Raw genomic sequence first — 26,879 nt, 5'->3', positions numbered from 1 at the left:
CCGTACCCTGTCTCTCGTAGGTTACGGAGTATGCAGTCGTGGGTTACGTGGTCAAAAGCTCCCTTGAGGTCGAACGCCAGGATCGCCCTCTGGGTCGGGTTTCTGGCTTTTTGATCACCAATTCGTGTAGCTTCACTAGGACGTCCTGTGTGCTCAGCTGCCCTCGGAAACCGTACATGGTCGGTGGCATCTGGTGGGTGGTGTCTAGGTGCTTCTGGAGTCTCTTAAATACCATGCGTTCGACCACCTTCCCCACGCACGACGTGAGAGTGATGGGTCGCAGGTTGTCGACGTGAGGTGACTTCCCCGGCTTGGGAATGAAGCGCACCTCCGCTTCCTTCCATTCTTTGGAGAACGAGCCCTTCTCTCCCGCTGCGTTGGCGAGGTCCAGGAGTTCCTTCAGACTCTTGTCGCTCCTGTTCCTTAGAACCTTGTGGGTAATGGCGTCGACGCCCGGCGCACTGCCTTGGTTGCTTTCGTCTATGGCCGCGTTCAACTCCACCTCGGTGAAGGCCGCGTCCATGTCTTCGTTGCTCGCCTCTTCGTACTCGAGGGACGGTTTGCCGCTCTTTTCCGTTTTGAGGTACTTCCGCGTGAGTTCTCGGACCAGCTTCTTACCCGTCCCCGCCGTAGCTGTTGATCGTTCGGGCGAGGTCGCGGGCACCTGCGCTCTTGCTCTTGAGTGGGTCTATTAGGTCCTCAGCAGTTTTCACGTCTTTTTCGTCGACAAGGTTCCCTGGAGACCGTCGCCGATCTTCATCCAGTTGTCCCTGCATAGTTGGATCGCATACTCGGCTGCTTGTCTGTTGAGATCGTGGATGCCTTTCCGCAGCTTCTTGTTGTGTCTGTGCCTCTTCCACCTTCGGGTGAGACCGTGACTGGCCTCTCAGATGTGGGCGAGCCTGCTGTCCACGAAGGGAACCTGCGTTGTCGTGGCTATCTTATGCGTGCACTTCTCGGCTAGGTCGCGTTGCTTCTCGGCCCACGCCCGATACGTCTTGACTTCGTCGTCGGTTTGTTCAACCTCATCGTCTTCCACTTTGGCTTTTTTTTTGCGCAGGTGGTCCCAGTCTGTGATGCTCGTGTACCCTAGTTTTGCCTTTATGTCGGGTCCCCTGAGGGTCACACAGATCACGTCGTGGTACGAGCCGAGGTTCTCCCCGGTGTTGTGCCAGACAACATCGAGGTCCTCCCGTACTAGTGTCAGGTCCAGGGTTGTGCCGCTCGCCGTGCCCGTGCCCATCCTGGTCGGTACGCCCGGCTCGTTTACCACCGTCATGTCGTGGTGTTCTAGCGCTTTTGCGAGTTGCTTCCCCCTCTTGGACGAGTACTTGTAGCCCCATTGCGTGTGTGCGACGTTGAAGTCTCCTAATATGAGTATCGGTCTCGTTTTTGCTTCTTTCACGCAGTCTAAGATGGTGCCCTCAAAGTGGACTGCCCGTCTCGAAGGTCGGCAATATGCGTTCAGAACGAACACATTACTGGCGTTTCCCACTTTTCTGTCGTAAATTTCGATTAGCGTGTGCTCGCAGCCGCGTTAGGAAGTAACGTGCTCCGTAGCCGCCACGTTACTGCGCACCTAGGTTGCCGTGCCCTTCTCGCTGGGGGTCGTGTAAGTGATGTACCCAGCGAGCTTGACTCGGCCATTGGTTTCCTGTAGCGCAATGACGTTTGATTTCTGTTCTAGGTTGTCCACGTATAACTGAAGCTCCCCGATCTTGTGTCTTACGCCCCTGCAGTTCCATTGGAGTAATGTCACGGTCTCTTTCTGCTTGCCCTTAGTCTTCTTCTGCATGTTGGGTAGTAGCCTTGTTTTCCGCGGTGCGAACTTCTCGTGGACTGCCTCTCAGTGCTACTCGAGTTGTTTTCTTCTTAATTACCGTGGTGTGTCCAAGTTCTGCGTCGAATGTCGACAGTCTGTTGGATAACCGGTTGTATTTTTCTTCAAGGTTACCCACTGTTGTGGTTGATTGCTTACTTGCTTGATGACTTCAGTTACTTGGTTGAGAACGTGCGCTACCTTGTTGGTGAGCTGTGACAACACGTTCATGACCGTCTGCATCGTGGGAGCGGCGGTGGTATCAGCGGGTGTAACGACGGCCGCTTCTCCAGCCTTCTCTTCTTCCATTAGTACTACTGCTGTGGCCGGCGGTGCCTCCGGCTCTGACGCCATCGCAGCGACAGCGGGAGGGTGTCTCTTTTGGCTACCTTTCTCTTGACCTCATTGGCGTCCCCGTTGTTACTGCTACTGATGTTATTGCCGCTATTGGATTTATTTAACGCCCCGACACTCCCCATTAGCGCTCTGATATGTTGATTCTGCATGTCTATCATTTGCTAGAGTTATGAGCATTTTTTACATTTCTCGCCACTAGGTGAGGAGGGGAGGGAAGTTGCTGCTGGTATGAGCGACGGGAGGCCCAGCCTTCTAGCCCACCTCTTTCAAGGCGTCGTTCCGCTTGGTCTTCGACTTGGACTTCGAACGCGACTCGCATCTGCGGGCCCCCGTTGCAATGGCGTCGCCGGCAGGTGCCGTCACTCTCGAATCACTCCTCGCTACACTCGCGCTTCTCCCACTCCTGGTCAGAAAACGGCCTCGGCGTCCGGATGACAACCCGTCACACCGCGGCGGCGACCCTTCTTTTGCTCTTTGGCGTTGCCATCTTCGCTTGCGTTCCACGTACGGCGTACGTTCCACATACCTTGCTTTACATTCTTTGTCCACAATGTAAGCCCAAGTGCAGCCTCTGCGCGGGCGACCATCTAACTGGGTAGACTTCTTGATGTGCACAAAGAACTGCGCAGGGCGTGCAAATACAGACCGAAGAGCAAGTCCATAAAAAAACGTTGCGTCGTAAAGTTATCAGAGCGACGCTAAAGACAGAGAAGCTGAACAAAGAGCTGGCTGCTATAAAAAAAGCAACTTTGTAACGTGACTGAAGCCGACGTCGAAAGTGTGCTTCATGTTCTGCCTGCAAAGCAGCAACTGGCATTCAAAACGGCCGTAATTGCAGCGAAGGCAAAGGTGAAAAAGGGAAGGCGAGATAAAGCTAAATCAGTACGTTGCATTCAACAAGGCATCCTGCGAACTGGACAGGTTCGTCGACTATGGTGACGTAACATCCACAGCTGCAGATCAGCCGGCTGATCATGGTCTAGTACTCATGTTTGTGCTACTGTTCGAGGACTGGGTGCAGCCCATAGCAAGCTTCGCGACAAAAGGGGCAGCCTCTGGGAAAGTGGTCTCTAAACTCGTTCTGTGGGCTGTGCTTGAACTGCACAAAAGCAACGTCTTTTTTCTTGCTGTAAAAAAGCGGCGGAGCCGGGAACAACCGCTCAATGTGGACCCAACTTGGTATATCGGGGAAGCTGTACTCTGCATGCCATTACTTCGAGCACCCTTGGGAGCCTTGGAAGCATCCGACACAGAAGATATTGGCGTTCTTTAATATAGTCCACAAAGTAGTCTCAGCTTGTCTGTACAGGGAGGATCTCTGTGGGGACATTTTTTGGAAAGTGTTGGAAGAGTTGCTTGGCAATGACCAGGACAGTGCAGCATTCACGTGCCAAGTGTTGAACTTTTTCGCCATCACCCGCATGCGTTTCTAACTGTGGGATATGAACCTCCATCTGGGAAGCAGCAAAAACGTGGAAATAGCGAACAAAAAGGCCCGCGTGCTGTGAATAATCACCTAGCAGCCAGACGAGATTGTTTGTGAAGTACTGATGCGAAGTACTGATGTGAAGTACTGTGAATTATGTGAAGTATTAATGCTGGCGCGTTGTTTGTGTTTTTTTTAATGTGTGCGGTAGTCATGCAGGTACGTTATTCTTGTTCCTTGAAAGTGTGAAGCACTCATGCTTGTGCGTAAAATAAATGTTTCTCAGGGCGTACGTACTTTTTCTCGGCGGCCGCTGCAAAGTTTGGAGCCTGGCTGCAGTAGAGGTAAGTGCGAGCGCTTTGAAGCGCTGTCGTCCTTCTCTTGTACTCGCCGGCAGTTCACGCTTTTAGAAGCAACTTGTTACACCGATTCCAACAAGCAACTACGATTGCGAGTGGTGGTGTGCGGAAATAATCTAGCTGTTTCGAACCAACGTGCAGCCGCGCGTTCGTGGTACGCGCTGAGCTCTGTATCAAAAGTTGGCGAGCAATACGGGTCGCCCACTCAGCTTTTTCCAGTTTTCTGGATAATATCAGACTAGGGGCCTCAAATAGAAGAAAAATGTTAGCCTAAAAAGCATGCAGAACATACGAAAAGCATCCGTTACTGCGCTGAACTGCAGCGGAAAGCTGTCTGTTCTGCTGCGAGCCGACCCGCTTGGTCAGGCCGACCGTGGCGCGAGTGCCCCTAGTGGCAGTAAACGGAGAGCCCGTTTCTGGGCGCGGTCTAGGCGGAGCTTGACAAATAGAAAAGTATCTATAGTAACATTGGCCGTAACGTTGACCCCCCAATACCGAGAAAGGAGAATGGAGAGGATAGAACAAGTTGTGGTCATTGGCCGGGGAACACTTCGTTCCCTCCAGCTTTCCGGTTTTGTCCACATTTCACATTTGCGCTGTGCGTACCTTATAGAAAGAAGATATGCGGAACCTTTTCACGAAAACGTGGACCATATGTCTCCGGGAAGTGTCTGCTGCAACTTGTGAAGTTACGGAAGCAGAGATTAAAAGCAAGAGCAGTGGCCCGGATTAAAAGCATTTCGAAGCGAGCACTCCTCCAACGAAGACAAACGCCGGTGCCTTGGAGAGAAACGTGTAGAGAGAGAAATTCTGCCCACAAACCGAAGATGACACTTGTCCATTTTGCGCAAATTACATAGGCACTCTCGCACATCTCCTGACGGAGTGCACTTCACTAACGTCCTTTATACCCCCCCCCCCCCCCGCCACCCTCCACTACCCCACCCCAGGAGCGATGGGAGACCTTACGGTCCAGCCCCGCCCTGCCGATCCAGCTCGCGCTGGCGGCCAGGGGCCAGGAGCTGCTGGCAGTATATGGGTCCCGAAGCGAGGGAACCACCTCGTCCGACGGCTGAGAGGACGCCGTCATTTTATTTGAGCTCAATAATTGTTGTCTACTACTGGTACTACTCTGAGCATCAGCTTAACGACAGAAAAGTGTTAGCAGATTTTCGTTACTAGCGTGGGGTCCCACTTAACAATTTGGTGTTTCACCTATAGGGAAAGGAAACGTTAACGAAAGGGTCTTGTTCCCCATACCAATCTAGAACAGTGCCCAATTTCGATAAAATCACGTTGAGTTTCTCTTTTAATACGTAGGACGTGTTTTTAAAGGGAACCCACCTCTGCGTAAACAGATTAAGAACACAAAAAAGGGTACTATTCGCATCTAGAAAGCCGCATAGCACTTCGTTGCCGCATCAGCAATGTAAATGAATTGCCGCTATTGACGAGAAATTTCCCCAACCGAGGAAATCATCACAAAAAGACGAAAAGGTGCGGGGTAAAGTTTGGGGGACGACGTCCGCTCTATTATGCTGCCACCGCCGAAAAGGATGCCTCAGTTCGGTGTCCTTTCTGGAGTTGCCGCATAGCATCAAGTCTCATTAATAAGGCATTAGGCACTCAACTTTCGCTCATGCACCTTTAATGAATCCATCCTGTTGCTCGCGTGGCATCGCAGCAGCCTATCATTGCCTTGGGAATCTCGGGTGGCGTGCAGTGGGAGTAGGCAAGAGCGTGGTTCTATCGTTTGCAGAGTGGAGTGCAACCGGCGTCGAGAAATGTGGGCAGCGGAGTTAACGCAACGTCAACCGTTCACTGCTGCAGCGACTGGCTTAGTGAGAAGCACCAAAAACATTGAATCCGGCCGACTGGCTACTGTAAGTAGGAATGTGGCGATTCAGTCGTCATGCCATTCCGAGCGAGGTATCGACGGCGTGCATTAATCATTGATTTTTATCGGCGAGGAAGATTTTCGCAGTACGCCGTGTGAGAAAGTGTAGTAACTTCATCGACAATGTCCCAGCTGAACTTGCAGCGCTATGTCAAGACATTGAGGGTTAGGCGTTTATTTACAGAAACCGGCTATATTAAAGTGCGCCCACGTAAGAAAATTTTATCCTGATAACACCTGCAAAATTAGGTGCTTTCCGGACTGCTGGGAATCTGCGCAAATGATTCGTAACGGGCGCCACTAAGAATTAAAAAAAAATGGCTGCGTATCTGCTCCTTTCGTTGCAAATGTCGCCGAAAAACGATAGTCGACTGGCGCCCCTGCCAACTAAAGGACTCCCTTCTCTTTCCTGCTCACCCCTTATGCTGATCATTTCCCGTCTCGTTCCTCCCAAGATAATACACTAGAGGTTTCCCCAAGTCAATTTAAATTTACCGCGGTCCACTGCTCCAAGTCGGGTGTCTCGATGCCAGCGGTGCCTTACGGCGGAGACGCGCGTGAATTGAGGCACCCTTCTACCACGTTTATAGAACCAGGTTGCCCCACTCCACGAGCGTTCCAAGCGGAACGTGTATCCCATCTAGTGGAACCTTTCGTTGCTACTGCCATTTGATTTTTTAAATGCCGCCAGGAGGTATCGCTGGCAACAGCAGGCGACGGTATTCTGCCGTTGATGTAATATTTCATTTGCTATTGCAAAACCAAGCATCCATAATTTTTTAAATAAAAGAACACTGAAAATATCACTTATGTATTGATTTTCTGCCTTATATTTGCGTAATGTCTTATTCTTGTTCAACAATGTTAACAAGTGTGAACACTGACACCGGACTTAGACGTTGAGATTTGGCTGTGAGCGCAGCTTTCGTTTCACTTTAGCTAGGTGGCTGAATCGAGTCACAGACAGACAGACAGACAGACAGACAGACAGACAGGCAGGCAGGCAGACAGACAGGCAGACCGACCGACCAAAATTTCTGCGTTTAAGTAGCCCAAGAAAGACTATCGTCTCTAAAATGGCGGTCTCTACAGAGTTCACGTTGTACGCATGTCTTTTACTGGGCCGGTATGCAGGTGTTCCGCCGCTATACCACGTGCGGTATAAGATATATTCCAGGTCGCACGAGTATACTCCGCGAACGCTCGCACATGTGTGCCCTTCAGTGGTTGAGATGGAGAGCCATGGTTTTTAGAAAACAAAATTTTGCGCGTAAGCATTTTTTCCTTAGTATCCAAAGGCAGCAACAGTGTATGTCCAATTATGTACACAAAAATTGGCAATTGGCGAAGCTAACATATTTCATCCTTACAATGCATGATTTCGCGAAGAAAATAAAAAAGACAGAAATATTTAACTAACGAAATCACGGAGGTCTATTGTATTGAGCGCGCTCACGCGATTAAACCAAAAGTAAAGAAAACTGAAAGTAAATGGCAGTGTTTGGGGTATTCTACGAATGTGAAGGCGAAATCCCAGTCGAAGCTTGTGTTGATCTGCTCTAGAAATTTCTGCTGAACGTTGCGGCCGCGCCGGTCACCCCTTGACCGACCACCTGGACAGCAGCGTCCGGTGGTGGTAACACGCATTTATTTTATGTACAAGGGGTACAAAGACGCCATTACGCTTTAGCGAATTTTGATGTCTAGGGGAGAGGGATTAGGTAATGGGAGTTGGGGAAAAGTATCAGACGCCCAATGGGGAATGAAATTAAAGGAAATGGTGAAGGACTGAGTTATCGACGAAGTTTTATAGAGCAGTGAGCAGGCGCCTTTCCTCACTCTGATTGGAACGACTTGAGTGAAGTCAATCATTATAGACTGGGTGGGGTTGCCAATCTTACGTTTTTGAACGCTTGTTGTCGACAGTCGGCAATGCGAGGGCAGTCCCACAGGATGTGTGCAATGTTGTTATTGGCTGAGCACCGTGAACAATCGGGATCATCTAGACTGTAATATCCTGTAGCGCGAAAGTGTGGTGTTCTTGCCGATCCAGTTGTAATCCTGTGAACGATAGTGTGTAATTTCCCTGGCAAATGCTGAGGAATGTCGGGTCGCTTCACTCTTAAAGCCGCTCGTACTAGTTGCAACTTCCTTTCTAGCTCGAAGTTGGTCAAGGTTCCTCCGCTGTGTTTCACAGTTCTCATCCGTGTGCCCATCCTGCGAGGCAGATGATGGCACTGTGACCGAATGAAGCTCAGGAGAATGTCCAGGCTCAGAAGAGAAGGGATGAGCCCGGGTGATGCTGCTCTTGCTAGTTGATGTGTCCCTTCGGCTTGTTGCGCACGTGCGTGGGCCTTGCCATTGCCTGAGATTGCCGCCTAAGACGGTATCCAGAAAAAGGTCACAAGACGTCCGCGGGTCCGCAGCGTGCTGACTCGTTGCCGGATATTTAAGATGACCTGGGAGGTTTCACCTGGTCGTTTTAGACGGCGTAGGACGTTGATCGAGTAGCTTGTTGGGCTCGCTAGCCAACGCCAGGAGCAGCCTGTTCACCCCTGTCGGAGGAGGACGAGGACGAAAAACCTTACTGATGGCAAAAAACAGATCTTCGTCTCCCCAACTGAGAGGAGGTCTCATTCCAGAGCCCCTGTAGCTTTGGCTGTCGCCCGGGCCCTCTCGACCCAGCCTGCACTGATCTTCCAGGGCCGAGCTGGACAGCACGGCTTCTCGCTGTTCGGCCGTTGGATTGTCGTTCACGAGCACTGTCTTAGTTTCGGGACAGGCCTGTGTAACGTGGTAAAAAATAGCTTTTTTTTTTAATTGCGACAGTATGCCCTTTGGCATAAGTTCCTACAGGTACAAGTTTGCACCCGTTTCCCGGATGAAGTCCAGTAAACAGCGGTGGTGGGGCCCCCACAGCCATCGCTGAAGATCGGGGGGTCTCCCCGGATGCAGGCCTGTGCCGCGAAGGTGCCGGGATCTCGCTGCACTCAGTGAAGGGCACGTCCATAGCAGGTGGTTGGTGTCGGCTTCTTCGGAAGGAGCCGTACAGAAGGGGCAGGTCATGGAAAACGGGGCATGGTATCGCGGTGGCCACGCCCGGGTTACCGCAGGAGAGAGGGCCACCCCAACTCGCAGTCTACGCAGCAGGACCTCCTCCCAGCGAGCGAGCCCACTGGGAAGGTCTGTTCCACATGGTGGGATGAGAGCACGTGTGGCGCGACGCAGATCTTCCTTTAGTTGGGCAAATTGGTCATGTGGGTCAGTTGTCAGCAAGGGCAGGGGCCATGGAACCGACGTAACGTGACAGAAACTATCCGCCGCAATATGAGCGGTGATAGTATTAAGCCGTATCCACGACAGACGGAGAGGGCAGGGCCACGTGTCCAGCAGGTCATGAATGTCTCTTGAGACAGACGAGTTGGAGGCTACACGTTGCAAATCCCGTATGGGCGCCGTTGAGTCCGTGTAAATTTGTGCCGTAAAAGTTCTAGGAGCTTCAAGAAGTGCCGGTAGGAGAGCTTGCAGTCCGTCCCGGATGTCTGTAAGCTCCGCCAGCATAGAAGGCCAGGTGCTGAGTGTTTCATATGCACAGTTTTGGTTTGCTTCTGGATGAGAGGGGCATACGATCGCTGTAGTTAAAACGCCGTCTTGGGCCCCAGCATCCACAAATGCCTCTACAACCTGGGGCAGGTTCGCAGTCGCTAGTAATGGCACACCCGCGGATTGCTCGACTGCGTTTCCCATCGACAGACTGTGGAGTCGAATGAGAGGCCGGTTGTCGGTCACTTGATGGTACAGCCAGGGCGGCCTAGCTACAGGGCGGGCTGGTTGAGCTTCGGCCTGAAGAGCTGGTATAGGCGTTATTTGAGGGAGGCAGGTGATCGTCCGCATTGCAGCTCTATTAATTGCTTCAAGTCGGGCCCACTCCGCTTGGGTCATATGCTGGAATTGAGCCTGGTAGACAACTCGCGGCTGAAGAATTGACCGCACCAAGAGTCGGGCCATTTTGAAGCAGGAGCCTCCAGACTTTTGTGAAATGCGTCGTATAAGGTGTAGCATTTGACCTGCTTGTTGGCGGGCAAATCTAAGCCACAAGGCAGCTGAACCTGATGATGAAATCTCCAATCCCAGCACACGAAGAGAGGTGGCAGTGCGCACAGGCTGGCCGGAGAGTTGTAGTGAGATCGGTGACATCTCCAGTCTACGACGGCCCCAAGCATTGGCCACGGACAGAATGGCTGTCTTTTTAGCTGAAAGCGAGAGACCAGCGTATTCACACCATTTCTGTGTATCCGTTAAAGCTTGTTGCAGGCTGGCGGCTTGCCGAGACAGGTCTGGGTGGACAGTCCATACTGTAATATCGTCCGCGTACACCAGAAGGTGTAGGTCCGATATGGAGCCAAGATACCAGGTAAGCGGCAGCATAACTACATTAAAGAGGAAGGGTGAAATCACCGACCCCTGAGGCACTCCACGGACGGCCGTAAAATGGCCATAACTAGTTCCACCAATCCGTACGGAAAATGATCTTTTAGTTAAGAGGGTCCGGATGAAAGAGCGGACCTTTTCCGGGACATTTCTCGCCCGCATTGTGGGCGTTGATTTTACGGGTAGCCTGAAGGGTATATCGAGTGGAAGAGGTTGAGATGTGGGTACGTGTTTATCTGGAATAGGCGTCATTCTACTGTCTCCTGCTTGCTTAGACGTTTGTGCGGCCGAGAAAGAGAGCGGCGGCTTAAACGCTGATGTTGCAGAATGTCATGGCAAATAATAAAGGGATTGGCGCTGGAACTGTAGATGTAACTTAACCTCTAGAGGCGACTTGTATTGCACGCGTGGCCGCGGCCTACTTTCCTTCGGCGCTGATGTTTTTAAAGCGAAAGCTTTCTTAGTAGTACCGATGTCGTTCTGTCAACAAGCTAACGCATTTTGTAGCGCAAGCTACACTACGCTACCACGGACAGTCTTCGCGGGGTGACCAGTTTCGCCCTTGAGCGGTAGAGGTCAAATCACACACTTTCAGGAAGTGCTCGGCATGGAGCAGCGGCCCGATAACGCGGAGAGATAGGCGGCAGAGGAGAGATAGGTGAGCAGGGAAAGGAGGCATGCGTTGGACCCGTGTGCGGGACGTGGCGGAGTAGGGCGAGGAGGCCACCGCCGCAGCGATAAGCGCGCGCCACGAAGAAAGGCGGCGAGGCCACATGCGGCGCACAACCATGTGCGAAAGACGAAGAGGAACATCCAGCTGTGGTCTCTCGTACAGCGGCGAGGCTTAAACAATGCCGTGAGACGAAAAAGGGGGAAAACGCTACTGCTGCGTACAGCTTCGCTACCTTCAAGTATTACGTATCAGTGTGGGCTTCCCTCATTTTTTTCAGTAGATCGGTTGGTAAACCGAAAAGCTTTGATAAGATCTCTGCGCACATGGCGCTTGCGTGAAACCGGGCTTCCATTGTGTCATTGCGAAAAACGAATGGTTCTAGATAAGACAATACTCGCATGGATCATGAAGACGGAGTAAATGAAATACCTTTATCTCAAAAACCGCGTATCTGTATACATTTAGATCGTTCGGAGATTAGATGCGTTTGCTTAGTGCGCGAAAAATTGTCGCATGGGTTCGTTCTCCGTTTGCGATTTGGGTCTTTCGAAAACTGACTATCGATTGGACGTAATTTCAGAGAAGGTTGGACACAATTTTAGCTGTCGCGCGTCTCTCACCCTTCTTTAGGAAGGGACGGTAAATTTTCCCTTACATGGCGCGCGCTCTCCTCTGAGCCTCTTCCCGTCACCCAGTTTTGGGCAAAATAAAGTTATCATCATCATCACCATCACTGCTGTTTGTCTTTCCTGGAGCACGATCCCGCGCTCACTTTTCCCGGCTCACGCAACTTTCTTGGATCACCGCTTTTCTGTACTTCAGAACGCGCGGCCTTGAAACATATCTCAGGCGTCCTTAAAAAAACCACTCGAACACAGAAATTAAATTGTAAAAGCGCACCATTCCTGTAACGCCTTGTACCTGCGCAAATTTGAAAACTGGGCGAAGTAACACATTTTAATCAATATAATAGTGTAAATGTTATGTATTCGTTGAACGAAATAAAAACAAGAAAACAATAAACCTAAATAAACTAACGATATCAAAAATGTATACCTTATTGACTGTCCTGACGGTATATAGAAAATTTTTTGAGAGCCGAGAAATAATGAGGAACATGAAGGAACATAAAAACCAGCAACCACGAAACGCATGGAATCTGCATAGATACGTAGAAGTTCATACATGCAATAGCTAGTAGTGCGAATATCGATAATTAATGAATTCCAAAATTACAAACAAAACAATGAGCAAACGAAAGAAGAGGTGGCCAATTATAGTTCAATTTTCCCAACAAGGACATAAATAGATGAAAATTAGCCCAATTTGGATACATCACATAATATGTTGCCTGGTGGAAGCCGGCAGAGTGAAGTAGCATTCGCATTTTGATGGCCAGGTTTTCACTGGATTTTGAGTTGATAGGATTGCAGCATTAACGTCCACCTTTGGTTTTGGATCCTGCCCAACCAATGGCTGATGATAAGTTATCAATCCAAAAGACGTACAAAAGCGTACAAAAGACATACAAAAGACACCAGTTGTGACCGGCCAAGCTCCGCTTGGCTTTGGTCGACGCGTATATGGGCTCTTGAAAGACAAAAAATAGGTTGCCAAAGATACCAGTGGCGACCGCAGTAGCTCCACTTGGTTTTACTCCATGCCTATAACGACCTTTGAAAGAAGAGAAACAGTTCGTTTTTTTCACACGAAAGCTATTCGAGAGTACGGCTCCCACATCTTTATTTTATGCGTCGCATTCCAAAATAAGTTCGTTGTCTGCATCTTTGTGCAACCGCTGTTTAGAGTTATTGTCACTGTTTGCCTGGCTTTTTTGAAATACCTGCTTTCTTCTTTACCGCACTTGCACTTAACTTAGAGCTGTACAGAGGGGCATACAGAATGGTATGTTTGGCACGCAGCTGCGATGGTATGACGTAATCTGAGAGAGAGAGAGAGAGAAATAACTTTATTGGGAGAGGCTGGTGATCCTAGGCGTCGGCCAAGAGCCCTTGGGCTCTAGCAGCGTCTTCGGCCAGCTGGACGGCCCAGACTTGATCCGCTGGGTCGTGGCTGAGCAACACGGTCTCCCATTGCTCCGCCCGAGTGATTCTGCGCGCGGGTATAGCCGCCTGCGGGCAGGCCCATAGCATATGTGCTAGATCTGCCCTTTCTTTACATTTATGGCATTTATCCGAATGTTGCCCTGGATAGCAGTAGCTATACATAACCGGGTTTGGATATGAGTTTGTTTGCAGTAGCCGCCATACGACGGATTGCCTCTTGTTGAGTGACGGGTGAGCGGGGGGGAAACGGGCCCGTTCCAGACGATAGTGATTTTTTATGTCCCTGTAGGACACGAGCCGATCCCTGCCCGACCATCGGAGCGAATGGGCGAATGGGGTGTTAGGGTCGATGTCAGCTCGGTCGGTGAATCCTCGAGCAGCATCGTGCGCGCACTCGTTCCCGGCCAGGCCGGAGTGGGCAGGTGCCCATATCAGGTAGATTTTGCCGGTCCGCGCATCGCGACGGAAGCCAGATGTGAGAATTGCAGACGCCTCTGGGGAGATCCGCCCTCTCGAAAAATTTATAATGGCAGATTTAGAATCACTGATGACATATTTGATATTTGCGGAGGCCGTCATTGCCAGTGCTATGGCCGCCTCTTCTCCCACTTCCGGTTCCTTCGTGCGAATCGAGCCGGAAGCTATGGAATTTCCCTGCCGATCGACTACCACTAATGCCATGGCGTCGCGGCCTTCGTAATCGGCTGCGTCCACGTAAGCCACGTTCTCTGATTTTTCGTACTGTTTGTGGAGGGCTTTGGCCCGCGCGTGTCTTCGTTCCAGATTGTGCACGGGATCCATGTTTTTTGGAATGGGTGGTATGGATATGCCTTCTCTTATGGCTGGTTGAAGTGGGACCTTGGTTGGGGCAGTACTCGGGTAAGTGATGCCAGTAGAGTCGAGGATGTGCCGTCCAGTCGCGCTGTACGTAAGTCGTTCTCGTTGCGCTAAGCGTTGAGCTTCGATGAGTTCGCTTAGCGTATTGTGTAGCCCAAGTGCCTCGAAGCGTTCGGTCGATGCGGTAAGCGGTATCCCGATAGCTTGCTTGTAAGCTCGCCTAATGAGAGCGTCGATTTTGTGTTCTTCGTCCTTTTTAAGGTCTAAGAACGGAGTGACATACGTTATCCTGCTTACAACAAAAGTTTCAACTAATCGTACTAGATTGAGTTCCTTCATGCCGTGATGGCGGTTTGCAATGCGGGAGATGAGTCGGGTGATTTGAGAGACCTTCTTTTTGAGAGAGAGGATGGTTTCGGAATTGTGTCCGTTCGCCTGTATGCGAAGGCCAAGAACCCGTATGCTTGTGACTATGGGGATGCGTTGGGTTCCACCACCAGCGAAGAGATGGACTTCCGGAGGGGTCTTATCTGTGCGCCGCCCTCGACTGGTTGGTCGATATAGTAAAAGCTCCGATTTTTGCGGAGAGCAGCTGAGACCGCGAGGGCCGACGTAATCTTCGACTGCTTCGATTGCCTGTTGTAGCGTGTCCTGAATGTGGCCGTCGCTACCTCCGGAGACCCAGAGCGTAACATCGTCTGCGTAAAGGCTATGTTGAAGGCTGTAAATTCGGTTTAAAATTTCAGGAAGACCAATCATGGCGACGTTGAAGAGAAAAGGGGACAGGACAGAGCCTTGGGGCGTCCCCCTGTTCCCTAGCTTTATCGCATCGGATTCCATTCTCCCTACAGCGAGGGTAGCTGTGCGGTCTGAAAGAAAGTTGCTGATGTACTCGTAGACTCTTGTCCCGACACCGAGTTTGCTCAGGTTCGTGAGGATAGCCGAGTGTTTGACGTTGTCAAAGGCCTTTGTGAGGTCAAGACCCAAAATTGCTCTAGTGTCAAGTGGTGAGCAGCGCGCCCCGTCTATGACGTCGTATTTTAGGCGAAGCATCACGTCTTGCGCAGAGAGTTTTGGTCGAAAGCCGATCATCGTGTGCGGAAAAAGACCGTTGTCCTCCATGTAGCTGTTGAGCCTGTTGAGTATGACGTGCTCCATTAATTTCCCTACACAAGATGTGAGCGAAATCGGTCTGAGGTTTTCGAGCTGAAGTTTCTTGCCTGGTTTGGGAATCATAATCACCTTTGCCGTTTTCCACATGTCGGGTATTTGGCCCCGCTCCCAGCACACGTTCATATAGCGGGTGAGGGCTTCAATTGATTCATCGTCCAGATTTCGGAGCATTTTATTTGTGATGCCATCTGGACCTGGCGACGACCGGGTTCGCAGGGTTACGATGGCCCCTCGTACTTCGCTGACAGTGATGGGTCGATCAAGGAGGTCATTTTCCTGTCCCGTGTAGCGAGGGAGGACCTCACGTGCGGAGTCTCCGAAGTATCTATCCTTAATTGTCTTGATCAGCTCGGTGTCGGAACCCTTAAAGTTGTGTAGAAGTATGTTGAGGTTGTTTTTCTGCGTGGTTTTACTATTGTCAGGGTCGATGAGACAGCGTAGAATATTCCAGGTCTTTGAGAGTCCAATTTCATATTCCATTCGATCACACGTGCTGTGCCAATTTTGACGTGTTAGTTGACTTGTGCAATCTTCAATGTCGCGATTGAGAGTAGCGAGGCGCCGCCTCAGGTTGCGATTTAGCTTTTGTTTCCGAAGTCTCTGGTGCAAACTGCGCTGGGCCTCCCACATGTGAAGGAGCTTCGCATCGGCTTGATAAAGACCTGCATCTGCCGGTATTTCTTTAGTAGCCTGTTTGGCATCCCTGCAGAGTTGTTCTGTCCATTCCCGAATGTCAGATATCTCCTCGATGGCAGGGCTGCCCGCAACGTCAGATGAGGTACGTTCGGCGACTCGTATTTTGCGGAAGGCGTCCCAATCAATAAGGTGGAGTTTCTTACCGTACGGGTATTTAGTGACCCTAGATTCGACCCCAATCACGACGATGTAGTGGTCACTGCCGAGGTTTTCTTGACTGTTGAACCAAGTGGCATCTTTGCGCGTGTTCTTCGTGAAGGCGAGGTCGGGAGTAGTATCGCCACTCACGCTGTTTCCTATGCGGGTGGGCCGTGTGGGGTCAGTGATTAAGGTGAGACCCTCTCTATGCGCATCGAGCCAGAGGTTTCGCCCCTTAATCGTGTCCCGTTTATATCTCCACTCTGTGTGGTGAGCGTTGAAATCTCCGACGACTATTAGGGTGTTTCCCCTGGCCAGTTCGAGGGTTTTACGAAAAAGTTGACCGAATTTGTGGGCGTTTCGAGGAGAGCTGTATATATTAAGTATAAATATGGTCTGTGTTCTGTGTTTGCTGTCTGGAATTAATTCAACAAGGATGTGAGCCGCAGACGACGCACCCACCCCGGCATCGTGACGGATCGCCGGAATGTTTCGCCTCACGAGAGTGGCTACCATGGGTTTTTGCTTCGAGTTAACACCAGCGGCGTCTTCTTCTACGTCTGCGAAAGATTTGTAATTGCTAAGCTTTGCAAAAACACCGGTCTCTTGAAGACAAACGACGTCAGGCATTTCGCTTGAATCCTTGGTCCTAATAAATTGTTCAAGGTGAGCGCGTTTTCTCCTAAATCCTCGACAGTTCCATTGCCATACGACAAGCGTACTTGGCTTTCGGGTTTTCTTCTGTGAGCGATTAGACATGGTCGTGAGGATTTTTGGAGCTTTCCGCTGAGGTTGGACGGGAGTAGGGTTTTGTTGATTTCATGGGGCCCGTTCCTCCATCCCTGCCCATCCACGTGGTGGTGCTTTCTAGGGCTGTAACCCTAGCTCTAAGTGGAGAAATTTGGGAGCCGATATTTTCGGCCAATTCCGCCAGCATGGCCTTGAATTTTGTGCTGAGATTCTCGGTTATGGCCTTACTGAGGTCTTCTCCAAATTGGCCGAGCATGTCCTCATCGACGTATGTTTTAGAGTCCGAGTGTGCGGGCTGGCTAGAACTAGTGGGGGTCGATTCTTTGGCCTTGCGTTTCGGCTGTGGAGAGCCCGTTGGTGAGTCGTCCATCGCGTCTGCAGAGCTGTGTTCTGAAATAATTTCAGGCGACTGCTTAGCTGGCGTAATGACCTGGTTGAGTTGTCCTGAATTAGTACCCGCCTGGCCTAGGTTGCGTGGGGAATAGGATGTCGTTGATTCCGCACTGGTTCCCTTGAGTAGAGCTATTTCCGCCTTGAGGGCTGTATTTTCCGACATGACGAGCTCTAACATCTGCTTAATTTTTGTAATCTCGGACTGTTGATCTGAATGTTCAGAACCAGGAACGCCTGTGGTAGGGGCGCTGCGCTTTTGGGAGGCTTTGCCGTGAGAGACCGTGTTTGCCCAGCTCACCTTGTTTGCTTGGTTTCCTCCGCTCGGCTGTCTTCCGTTTCGAGACAGGGATCTCGACTTCCGTCTGTGATTCTGGCGGCCAGCGATACTGGGGCTCCGGTGTCGCAGGTGTTGACTGCTTGCCGAGTTGTCCCTGGTGCCTGGCCCGCGACTCACGTCCCGTCTGCTAGGTCGTTCATGCTGCGGAAGCCGTGGAAAGGACCCCGATCTACCACGCTGGCCGGTTGTCGCTTCGCTCGGCCCGTCCTTATGGAGTATGGACGACGTCGAAGTTCCGTTGCGCCCGCCGTTTTGTTGTCGTCGACGGTTGTTATTTTGTTGCTGTTGCTTTTCCCACTTGCGCTTCTTGAGAATGTAGGGAGTCTGGAATCGCAGTCGGCACTTCTTGTCGCCGGTTGGATGATCCCGTCCGCAGAGAGTACACTTGGGTTCGCATTGATGTTCCTCAAGCGGTGAGTCGGTGCCGCAGATCTTGCAGATCTTTTTGTCGGGTGCTGGGCAGACGTCGGCGCGATGACCGAGCCTGCCGCACCCGTCACACAGTTCGTGTCGCTTCTTGTGGATGAAGCAGCGATATTCGGCGCCGCGGTAGTATATATAATGCGGCACCGTTGTGCCTTCAAAGATGATAATGGCAGAATTAGCACGGCCCATTCTCCGGGCCTGCAGAATCGTTGGATTCTTCTTGTAGACAAGACTTCTTGTGATGTCGTCAGCACTGTCGTACTCTGGTATATTGTGTATGATCCCCTTGACGGTGTCTTCGGGAGGCGCCGCGTAAGCGGTGACTTTGTAGGAATTTTCTCCGAAGTGGAGCTCCTTGACAGCGGTGTATTTACTTGCACGCTCCATGCTGGGGGTGCTGGCCACGATGATGTTTTTTGCGGGGTTGATCCTGAGGAGATCTTCCGCCACCTCGTTGCAGCTGAGGCCGGTCGCACGGAGCACGCCATCGCGCAAACAGGCCTGGCTAACTTTCGTGATGTCGAGCCCCTCACGCGGGCGCAGCACGACTTTGATGTCTTCTTTCGGCAAGGCCGGCTGACGCGGAAGGCGTGGTTGCCGGCTTGCTGCTTTCTTGGCACGTGAGTTTCGGCTGGTTGGCGTGCAGCCAGCGCCTTTTTGCCCGGGGGAGTGTGCCGGGGTTATGCCGAGCTGCGCGAGAGCACGAGCTCCACGTCGGCGATGGCTCGTGAGCCACCCGGCTTCCTCGGTGATTTCATCAGGCGAGATGGACTCACCGTCCACTTCGATTCTCTCCATAGCGCTTCTCCGGCTCTCGGGGGTTGAGGTGCCGGTAGACCGGGTGGGTGCCGAGTGGGGGCGAGGCGGCTGGGCTCAGGCCGCCGTCGCCGCTCCTCCCCGGTGCACCGTGGTTCCAAAGTAGGGTTAGCAGGGTGGCCCCGCTTCGCTGAACAAACCGGCTGATATGAGCTAGGCGGTGGTCCAGTAATCCAAGGAAACGATGTCCGTCGGCAGCTAGGGCCTTTGGACGCCCGATACGGTGGTTATTTGCAGGATAATCGTTGAATTTACGCCACAGAAAGTGTGAAAAGGCACAGCCCATACGGAGCTCACCCGTTCAGCGTAGCCCCCTGGTGGCAGCCTCCCGTAATCTGAGTATTACGCGGAACTCCTAAGCATTTCCTAGGGCTTTAAAATTCACAATGCGAGATATATATATATATATATATATATATATATATATATATATATATATATATATATATATATATATATATATATATATATATATATATATAGAGAGAGAGAGAGAGAGAGAGAGAGAGAGAGCATCACTTTATTGAGCCTTAAGCTAATTATGGGGTGGTGTGGCCGTCGGTTTGAGGCCGGCGGCGACGTTGTCAGCGCGGGTGCCCAGAAGTATCTGGACCTTTGGGTCCAAGCTGCCCGGCGCTCCCTACCACTGCTCTTCATTAACTATGGGGGGAAAGGGAAGGAGTCACCTTCCTATCGCAGGAGTGTACAACCTCACGGTCTATACGTTTTTTTTGGGGGGTGTAGTTTACCCTCTTTTCGCCAAAACGTGTCCTCTCAAAGTGAGATACCACTTTTTTTATGGGTGAATATCACTTTACGGAATGTAGCTCCGAAGCCGCTTCACCATTCTGCCACTATTACCATGCATAACACTTTCTGCCCGGGATCTCTATTAGCATGGCCTGCATGCGTTTTGTTTCGAAAAATGGTGCTACCTGAAACGTTTTTGTGTGTCACGACGTCGTAGCAGAACAATTCAATGTGAGTGTTCACAGCTCCATTTTTTTATTCGTCATCCGCGATATCATATCTTGCCCAGATAAGCTTGGTGAACCAGACGAGCGTCTCTCAAAAGTGGCGAACGTGTCTACTGCATTGGGTGATGAACGCTGATCGGCTTTAAAGGCTGTGTTCACAGTGGTTCTAGTGTCACCGCCTGTTCCCAAACATGCCGTAATGGTCTTCCGTAAGGACCATTCCAAGAGCATTAGGAATTACGCAACATGCCACTACTAATGGCGGAGCACATCAGGAGTGTCCCAGTGGAGTCAAAGTTCCTTGCCCCCAGTTCTATCAGTTGCACCGTCAACTTTTACGTTGAGGATAGACAGCAAGTAAGATGTTTCGGGAAACTTTGAGACAACATTCCGTCTCACACTGACGTGTCAAAATAATCGGTCCTCGCATGCGTACTGTTCGGGGCAGAAAAATAACGCAGAGTGCTTCCTTCAGGTCAACCTCATCTATTTAACTGTGTTGTCTTCTGGTTGAACCACACTGAGAACTTCGTGTCCAAGTAGGTCGGCAGTTGCTGAAAAATGCCCTGTGCGCGGAGTGATGGTCGTGAACAGTCTGTGATGTACATCTGATCGTGTACGTCTGATCGTGAACTACCGCAGAGACTCCCACTATCCCTTGACGACCAAGCCACCCTCACAGGCCAGCACTGATGCAGAAAGCAAGAGTGCTCTCGTACAGGTCTCAAATAAAGCACGTATTTCTTTCTCTCTCTCTGACCGTGTAGAAGCTAGATCTTGTAGGCCACTTCTGTTTAAGCCACGATGAGGCCCAGTGACAATTTTCCTACCCAAAGGTGCAGCCTGGAGCGGATGTAGGCATGTTCATTTCAGTTTACGTACCATAAATCGTTATGCATAGATTGCCTCTTCCAGAGTTAAGGCGTCCCATCCAGTCCCTTCATGCATGTTCGTTCGTTCAGCAAAAGTGTGCGAAAAGTGGCTGTATCTGTAAATAGTAAAAAAAAACACATTCAAGAAATCTGCCCCAAAGCGTATATGTTAATTTTGACCAAGTAAATCGATTACTTGGAAAGGAAAGTTTGGTCCATTGCAGGTCGCATGTGAATCGAACAAGGGCATCCGGAGTAGACTCCACGTGCATTACGACTGCGCTAAATCAGCAGTTTGCCTGTGGCGGAAAAAGAGAGACTAGGCCGACAGCGCTTACGTGATATCGTGCGACAAATGCAAGCGACGGCAAGTGCCCGTGAAGAGAACAGTGCATCCCGGCCACGGAGAACGCTGATTCTGGGGATGTCTCGCATTAAAACAGAGCAACTGTCTCCCACCTGCGAAATTCGCTTGCAGCGCGTTTGCGAGACCATAGATCATACATCATCTACTTCAGCGGCAACAGCGAAATGATTTTAAATAAATTTCAGTCACTTTTTATTGCGTGAAAAGAAATATATGAAGCATGGCGGCAAAAATTTGAGCCACCCAGTGATAGCATAGCGACAAAGGAGCTCTGAGAACGATAGAGCGCATGGGGAAAGGAATATGTCGAGCATACGTCCTCGCTGACAGCGGCATTGGTTGCGGCGGCGTTGCGTTCGCACCACTGCCTCTCGCTTGCACGAGTCGTAAAATAGACGGACCAGAAAGGCGGCAAACAAAAGGGAATGCGAATGAAGGCGATGAAATTCCCATACTTGTGGTCAGTAAATGGAGCGAGAGGCAGCCAATACCGCAGCTAAAGGGAGAAAACGTGACCACTGAGGTAATTGCAAAGGAGCAAAAGAAACGCTGCGATGCGGTATTCTAAAGCCGGAGAACGGCGGGTGCATCGGGCCAAGCCTCATGTTCGCCAGGGAAGAAGAAATGGTGCTCACGCATTCTTAATGACCCACCAATGAATCTTCCGTTAATTTCTTGTTTTACATCCGGAACGACCACTGACCACACAATAGAGTATGGAAGGAGCAGAGCTAATGTTCGCTAGCCATTTTATTTGTTTCCAGGCCGGAAGCCTCCGAACCACGTGACACCGTGCACCGATCAATACTGACGTCAGGGAAGCGCGTGGCTATGGCGCATCACTCTTTCTGGAAGCCACCACCGTAGTAAGTGAGCCAGCCGAAGCACACAGTCGTCTTATTCGCGGGAGGCTGCAAGGCACTGCCGAATTCTCATGCGTGTCGCCACCTGGTGGCGTTCCCTCAGAGCGTTCCTTTGCCGGTTTTACACGCTCTATGAACTAGAGTGGGGTATTGCCGCTGTTGAAGTTTTCGCTTAAGTGTTAAATTATGTGGCATGCACATGTTATAACGTTTTTTGTGGGGCTCTCGTTGGCTTCTTGCAAAGCACAAGAACAAATGAAAAGAATTAGGGTGGTGTGATGTCACAGATGCTCATTTCCGGCTGCAGGAGATCGTCTGCTCAGCACGGATGCATATACGTAGTGATGCTACTATGTTTTTTGTTTGAATAACGTATCCCAATTTCGGTTTAGGAGATGGAGTGTTGTTTATGGTCATTGTTCTTGCCGGGCCGACATTGCCTGCGAAATGAGAAAGTTGTTTCCTCTCTTATTTATGTCTCCATTATTGTTGATCTTGCGAACAGTGCAGGAGTATACCAATAGAGTTAATTATATTTACTTCTACTCAGCTGATTAGAGAAGGCAGAGGGCGGCAAAATGAGAGAATAACGCCATGCCTATCACTGCGTTACAGCAGTGTCTTTCCGGCTTTAATTACTTTATATAAAGCTGGCGGCGACGCTAATTGCTTAAAGGCGACATTACCGCAAGTACTCCCCCCAGATTTCATTTCCGAGATTGTCGCCGACGAACCTCTACTCTTTAGGGTAAAGCTAAAAGCAAAGATATTATTCGCGCAGAAAACTCGAAAGCTACAAAAAAGGACACACCAAATAAGAACACTACACAACAAAAAGAACGACACCATCACTTAGACGTAATGTTGGGCGCGCGAAATTTAATCGGCTCTGACAGTGCTTTAGGAGCAGCCTCTCGCAAATTCCGGCCCCAGCGAAAGAGTGCGCTGTTGGAAAAGACGCGCGGGCGTAATTTTAACCGCTGCCTATCATTCTCCTCTTTTTTATCTCCGCCAGCGTCTCTCTAGTAGGGCGCTTTACTCACTCCCAGACAGATCTCATTTTGATTTTGTAGAGCGGCAAATTTTTTTACCCCCCGGATTGCGCGCTCAATCTGGACGACAACGAGGCTTGCTTGATCGAATCGGTGCGCTTGACCCGGAAGTCTCCGCCGTTCCCATCATGCACTGCCGCTGACTGCGCCCGGCGCTCCCTCCCTTTCTTCCCGCCCTTCCCTATTCTCTCCCCACCCTTCCCTATTTCCCCTTCCCCTCCCGCCTGGGGAACCCGATGTGAGACGGGGAGTGCGCCGTCGTCCCCGGCGGCCGGGCAGCGGCCATCGCAGTGCTGCGGCGATCGACGCGATGGTTGCGCGCGATGGATGCGCGCGGCTCTCCCTGGCCTTCGCCCTGCTCGCATGGCAAGGTGAGCGGAGTCGTCGAACCCCCGGGTTTCCAAGGGGAAAGCACTTATCACTTGCGGGACTGTTAAACGTACTTTGGCATCGTACGTTTTACCAAGCGGGCAAGCCACGAATCAAGTCATCCGTATGAAAACCTATGCGAATGCCTACGTCTGCTTTGGCGGAGTTCTGGAAAATTTACTACTTTGATAATACGAATGATTTGTTACGAAAGCCAGCTGCTTGTGACGCTTGAAGCTGATGCTTTGACCGCACTGCTAAAGCCTTGTTTACTGATACACCGATAATGACGGAGAGACGACATGGAATCATCACGCGCACTGCGCACTGCGCGGCGTTTGTAACGGAACCGTTTCTAATTGCGTAAGTTTCAGATTCGCGGTGTGCAGTCCAATGGCTGCAAACACTTGATTGCTTGTTTCTGACGGATTTCGTTCAGCTCCTTGGTCTCGCAAGTGAAATGCCGTTCTAAAGCAATTCGCACGACCGCTTTAAATGTGCACGATTTTGCCTTGCACTGCGCAAAAGCGCAGTGTGTGTGTGTGTGCGTTTTGTGCTGTTGGAATATTGCATAAAGAACGAACAATGCAGACATACGAATTTCGTTCCCTCGACGGCATGCACGTCACAAGCTTCAGGGGAAAATAGAGCGAAACGAAAAGGAGGAAGAAATTTGAGTGCGCAGAAATTTTAGTGCCCACAATTTAGTGCAAAATTTCTGAGAGAGTAGGCGGAAAAACTGCCGTATGTCCCAGTGTGTGGTCGAAAAAAATCCCATGAAAATCTCAACTTTCTATAGCATTTTGATTCCATCAATTTGAAAAGGACAACGATGAAGCTCTGATTATTTTAGACGTTCTTTTTAAAATGAGTCAGATCCACCTAAAGCGAATTTGGGGAACTAGCGAAAGTTTGTCACCGGATCTAAATGCAGTGCCGTCAAAACTATTGTATGATATATTTTACATTTGAGCTAGGGGATGTTTATGGCCACAAGTAATTAAAAATTATGCCTTGAATTTGAGCAATATTGAGGAGGTAAGTTTGGATTTGGCTCATATTGAATTGAAATACTCAAGTTGATGCTGCATTGTTTTGAAAATTTCTTTAAATGGACTTTCAAGCATTGTGAGATTGAGTTTTGGTGGAAAAGGGGCATTAAAATATGCAACAAGGTCTCAAGAACAGTTGAACTGTACATGAAGAGCAGTTGAGTCCTCTTGGAACCATTAGCTGCTCTTTTCTAATTCTTCCCCAGGACAATTATCTTGGGCACGCCTCAAGGCACTAACGAAGTAAGCAATATTTTCACTGCTTTGCCATGAATTTCCAAAATACTTCACAAGAAGGCTGCTCATATCTTATGCTTCACCTTGATGAAGATGTTCGTACTCTTAAAGCGGGGAAGAGGGGTGGGATTTTCCAGGGATTGTAAGCGCCGACAATTTAGTTTAGTACTAAAATGGTAAATATGGGAGTGAAAAAATAAATATAGCCAGAGTTATTTCGTACGAACGAGGGAGACGAAATGAAATCATTGTTTCACATCACCATTTCATTTCGTCCAGTTCTTTCGTTCACCTCTTCGTTGACATCTGGGGCCAGATATTTCGCCGAATTACTACTTTCCATTAAAAGCCAGCTCTAAAATTCACACACACACACACAAAAACTACCAAAAACACCCATGAAACCGTCTGAACACTCCAGCCGAAAGCAAACTCCCATTGGGCCTTTGGGCCTTTTGGTTCATTTTGATCCGTGAAACAGCAGTATCTGACTCATTTTCGATAAAAACACCGATCTGCGGACACGTTTTCAGGGCATTATCTGAACTATGTTCTAGCCACCCATTTTTTAGGGGAAAGTTGCCGAGTTTTTCTTGTTACTGCAGCTTTATCCGGCTCAGTTTCGGTTTCTGGATCTGGCTCATTTGAAAAAAAAAAAAACGCCTCATTTATAAATGGGGTGTAAGTATTGGGAAGTTCATAGTGCTCAATTAAATAAGCGCAAGGCATTCTTCAAACATTATACTGCTTTACCTACGGTCTCCTTCATTGAAACGGCTGTACCACATACCGAGTTGATATATGCATTGCCAAGGTGTTTGTAAGAAGGCACGCTTCTGGAGTCAGTAGTGCTTTTTTTGTCTTATCAAAAAGAGGTATATTTAGCAGGTGAACTTGTCGGCGATTGACTATTTGAGCTGTAATTGAGAAATGGAAGTGAAGGTATTGACACGCCGAGATTTCCCGCCTGTTTTTTTCCCTTTTTGCAAACGCGGCGACAGCCTCCATTGGCTTCAGCTTATTTTCAAAGCAGAACTGTGTCTTTACTTTCTTCTTATTTCGCGATGGTTTTCACCTTTTTTTGTGCGTAAAACACGCAAAACTTTAATGAAAACATTACTAGCACCAGTCTAAGCCGTTTTCTTGCATCTACTAGCTTAGCCATACACGCCTCGTCCTTAATTGGGTGATACCGAAGTGGCTGTATGATGGTGTGGGCAGAAGAGCGCGAGGAGGCGAAGCAGTAAGAGAACCATGCCGGGTTATGAGCAACACTGGTTTGAGTGGCGCGGCCAGAAAACGTCAGATAAGGGGAGCCATGAGGTTCGAACCACTAGAAGAGCAGTCGCAGTACCGCACTCAGTGTCTTTTTTAATCTTCAGCGTATTAACTAAATTGGGCGAGGTTTTCCCAGGGACTTCCTTTTGTCAGACCAGTGATTACACAGTATGGCTGGGATTTTATGTCCTAAGTATTATTTCAACTTTGCATCCGGAATTCATTAACTCATTTACCTTGAAAGTAAACTTACAACTTACACCACCTGAATACTTTTTGTTCCTCTGAATACGCGGCGCCTCATATAAATGAATACACATGCACAATGTTCAGTTATCATAATAAGAATATATCACAGAACTTCGTACGTGCGCACAAAAAAGAAAACGTAAACTGAATTCCCCGCTAACCTTAAAAAGACCCTGCAACACTTTCGATAAATGCTTTCACTCTTTCCTTCGCACCTGGAAGCACTGCGAAAGCTACAGTTATTGCCAGCACAAAGCGGCACTGCGTGATTTGGCCGTCGAACCACATTCGCCTTCCGTTTCTGTGAAACATGGTTGCGTAGCGCGGTAAAGACGGGACAAAAGTAGAGACCACACAGGACTAGCGCTAGACATCAACTGACATTTTTACTACACACATCAAAATATATACAGGAAGGGCGCATGCGTGAACATACTCAAAGTACAAAGAAAAAAGACAAGGTAAAGTGGTGCATTCTGTTACGCACGTGGCAAGTTGGCATCCAGATAATCAATTTATTTTTTTGACAAACTAATAGATGCCGTGCTTACACACTTTTCAGCGGCTTTCATGATGCGCCACGCTTCAAACAATTCACGGCAGGCTTGGTCCTTAAAACACCGCAATATTATCGTCTTATGTATCTGCTTTGTTTTTTTGGCTTCATTTTAAAAGTTGCTTTCGAAAACCGTTCATTGCTGCAACTGAAGGAAAACCGGACAATAGCCGCTACATGGCCTTAGTGACGTAACTCGAGCCGTCGAACAACGTCAAGACCGGGAAAGAAAGAAAAATCTTTTGAGCGAGTTTGCAAGTTATCTGATGGGCACACAGCAGTAATTTTTGGCTGAGCAGCATTGCGACCCCCTAATCTAAGTACTGGGTGTGTTGGGTGACTACGTTCTGCAAGCATTTAAGATTTCATAAAAGGTTGAAGAAAGTGTTGCAGGGTCCCCTTATTGCTTCGTT

At 49.7% G+C, this 26,879-nt stretch overlaps 2 protein-coding genes across 2 annotated transcripts in view; one reads left to right on the top strand and one right to left on the bottom strand.

Annotated features, from left to right (window-relative positions):
• Nucleotides 1–886: 886 nt before the first annotated feature.
• LOC144180239 (uncharacterized) lies at nt 887–18,881 on the bottom strand. The gene is made up of 3 exons (XM_077708618.1): nt 17,314–18,881; nt 2,703–2,797; nt 887–1,442 (listed from the first exon to the last, which is right to left on the bottom strand). Exons 1-3 carry the CDS (start codon nt 18,574–18,576, stop codon nt 887–889), a joined length of 1,914 nt encoding a protein of 637 aa, XP_077564744.1. The 5' UTR covers nt 18,577–18,881.
• Nucleotides 18,882–22,939: 4,058 nt separating this feature from the next.
• Nucleotides 22,940–26,879, top strand: part of LOC144179654 (nephrin-like) — an 81,514-nt gene continuing 77,574 nt past the window's right edge. Inside the window, exon 1 of the mRNA XM_077708092.1 lies at nt 22,940–23,096. Coding sequence (XP_077564218.1) covers nt 23,036–23,096 — 61 coding nt within the window. The 5' untranslated portion in view covers nt 22,940–23,035. The remainder of the gene's footprint in view (nt 23,097–26,879) is intronic.

Source organism: Haemaphysalis longicornis, unplaced genomic scaffold, assembly GCF_048455015.1.
Source record: "Haemaphysalis longicornis isolate Haplotype H1 unplaced genomic scaffold, Haemaphysalis longicornis Haplotype H1 scaffold_4, whole genome shotgun sequence".
NCBI classification, from domain to species: Eukaryota; Metazoa; Arthropoda; class Arachnida; order Ixodida; family Ixodidae; genus Haemaphysalis; species Haemaphysalis longicornis.
The sequence above is the reverse complement of the archived record's forward strand: the minus strand, read 5'-3'. Positions and strand labels throughout refer to the sequence as shown.

Excerpts from the sequence above, each read along its gene's own strand:
- LOC144180239 (XM_077708618.1), bottom strand. The coding sequence starts at position 18,576 with ATGGAGAGAATCGAAGTGGACGGTGAGTCCATCTCGCCTGATGAAATC. Across the intron at positions 2,798-17,313 it reads GAGGAAACCAAGCAAACAAG|TTCTTTGTGCACATCAAGAA; the intron begins GTGAGCTGGGCA and ends CGCCCTGCGCAG. Across the intron at positions 1,443-2,702 it reads GACAAAGAATGTAAAGCAAG|ACGGGCAGTCCACTTTGAGG; the intron begins GTATGTGGAACG and ends CCGACCTTCGAG.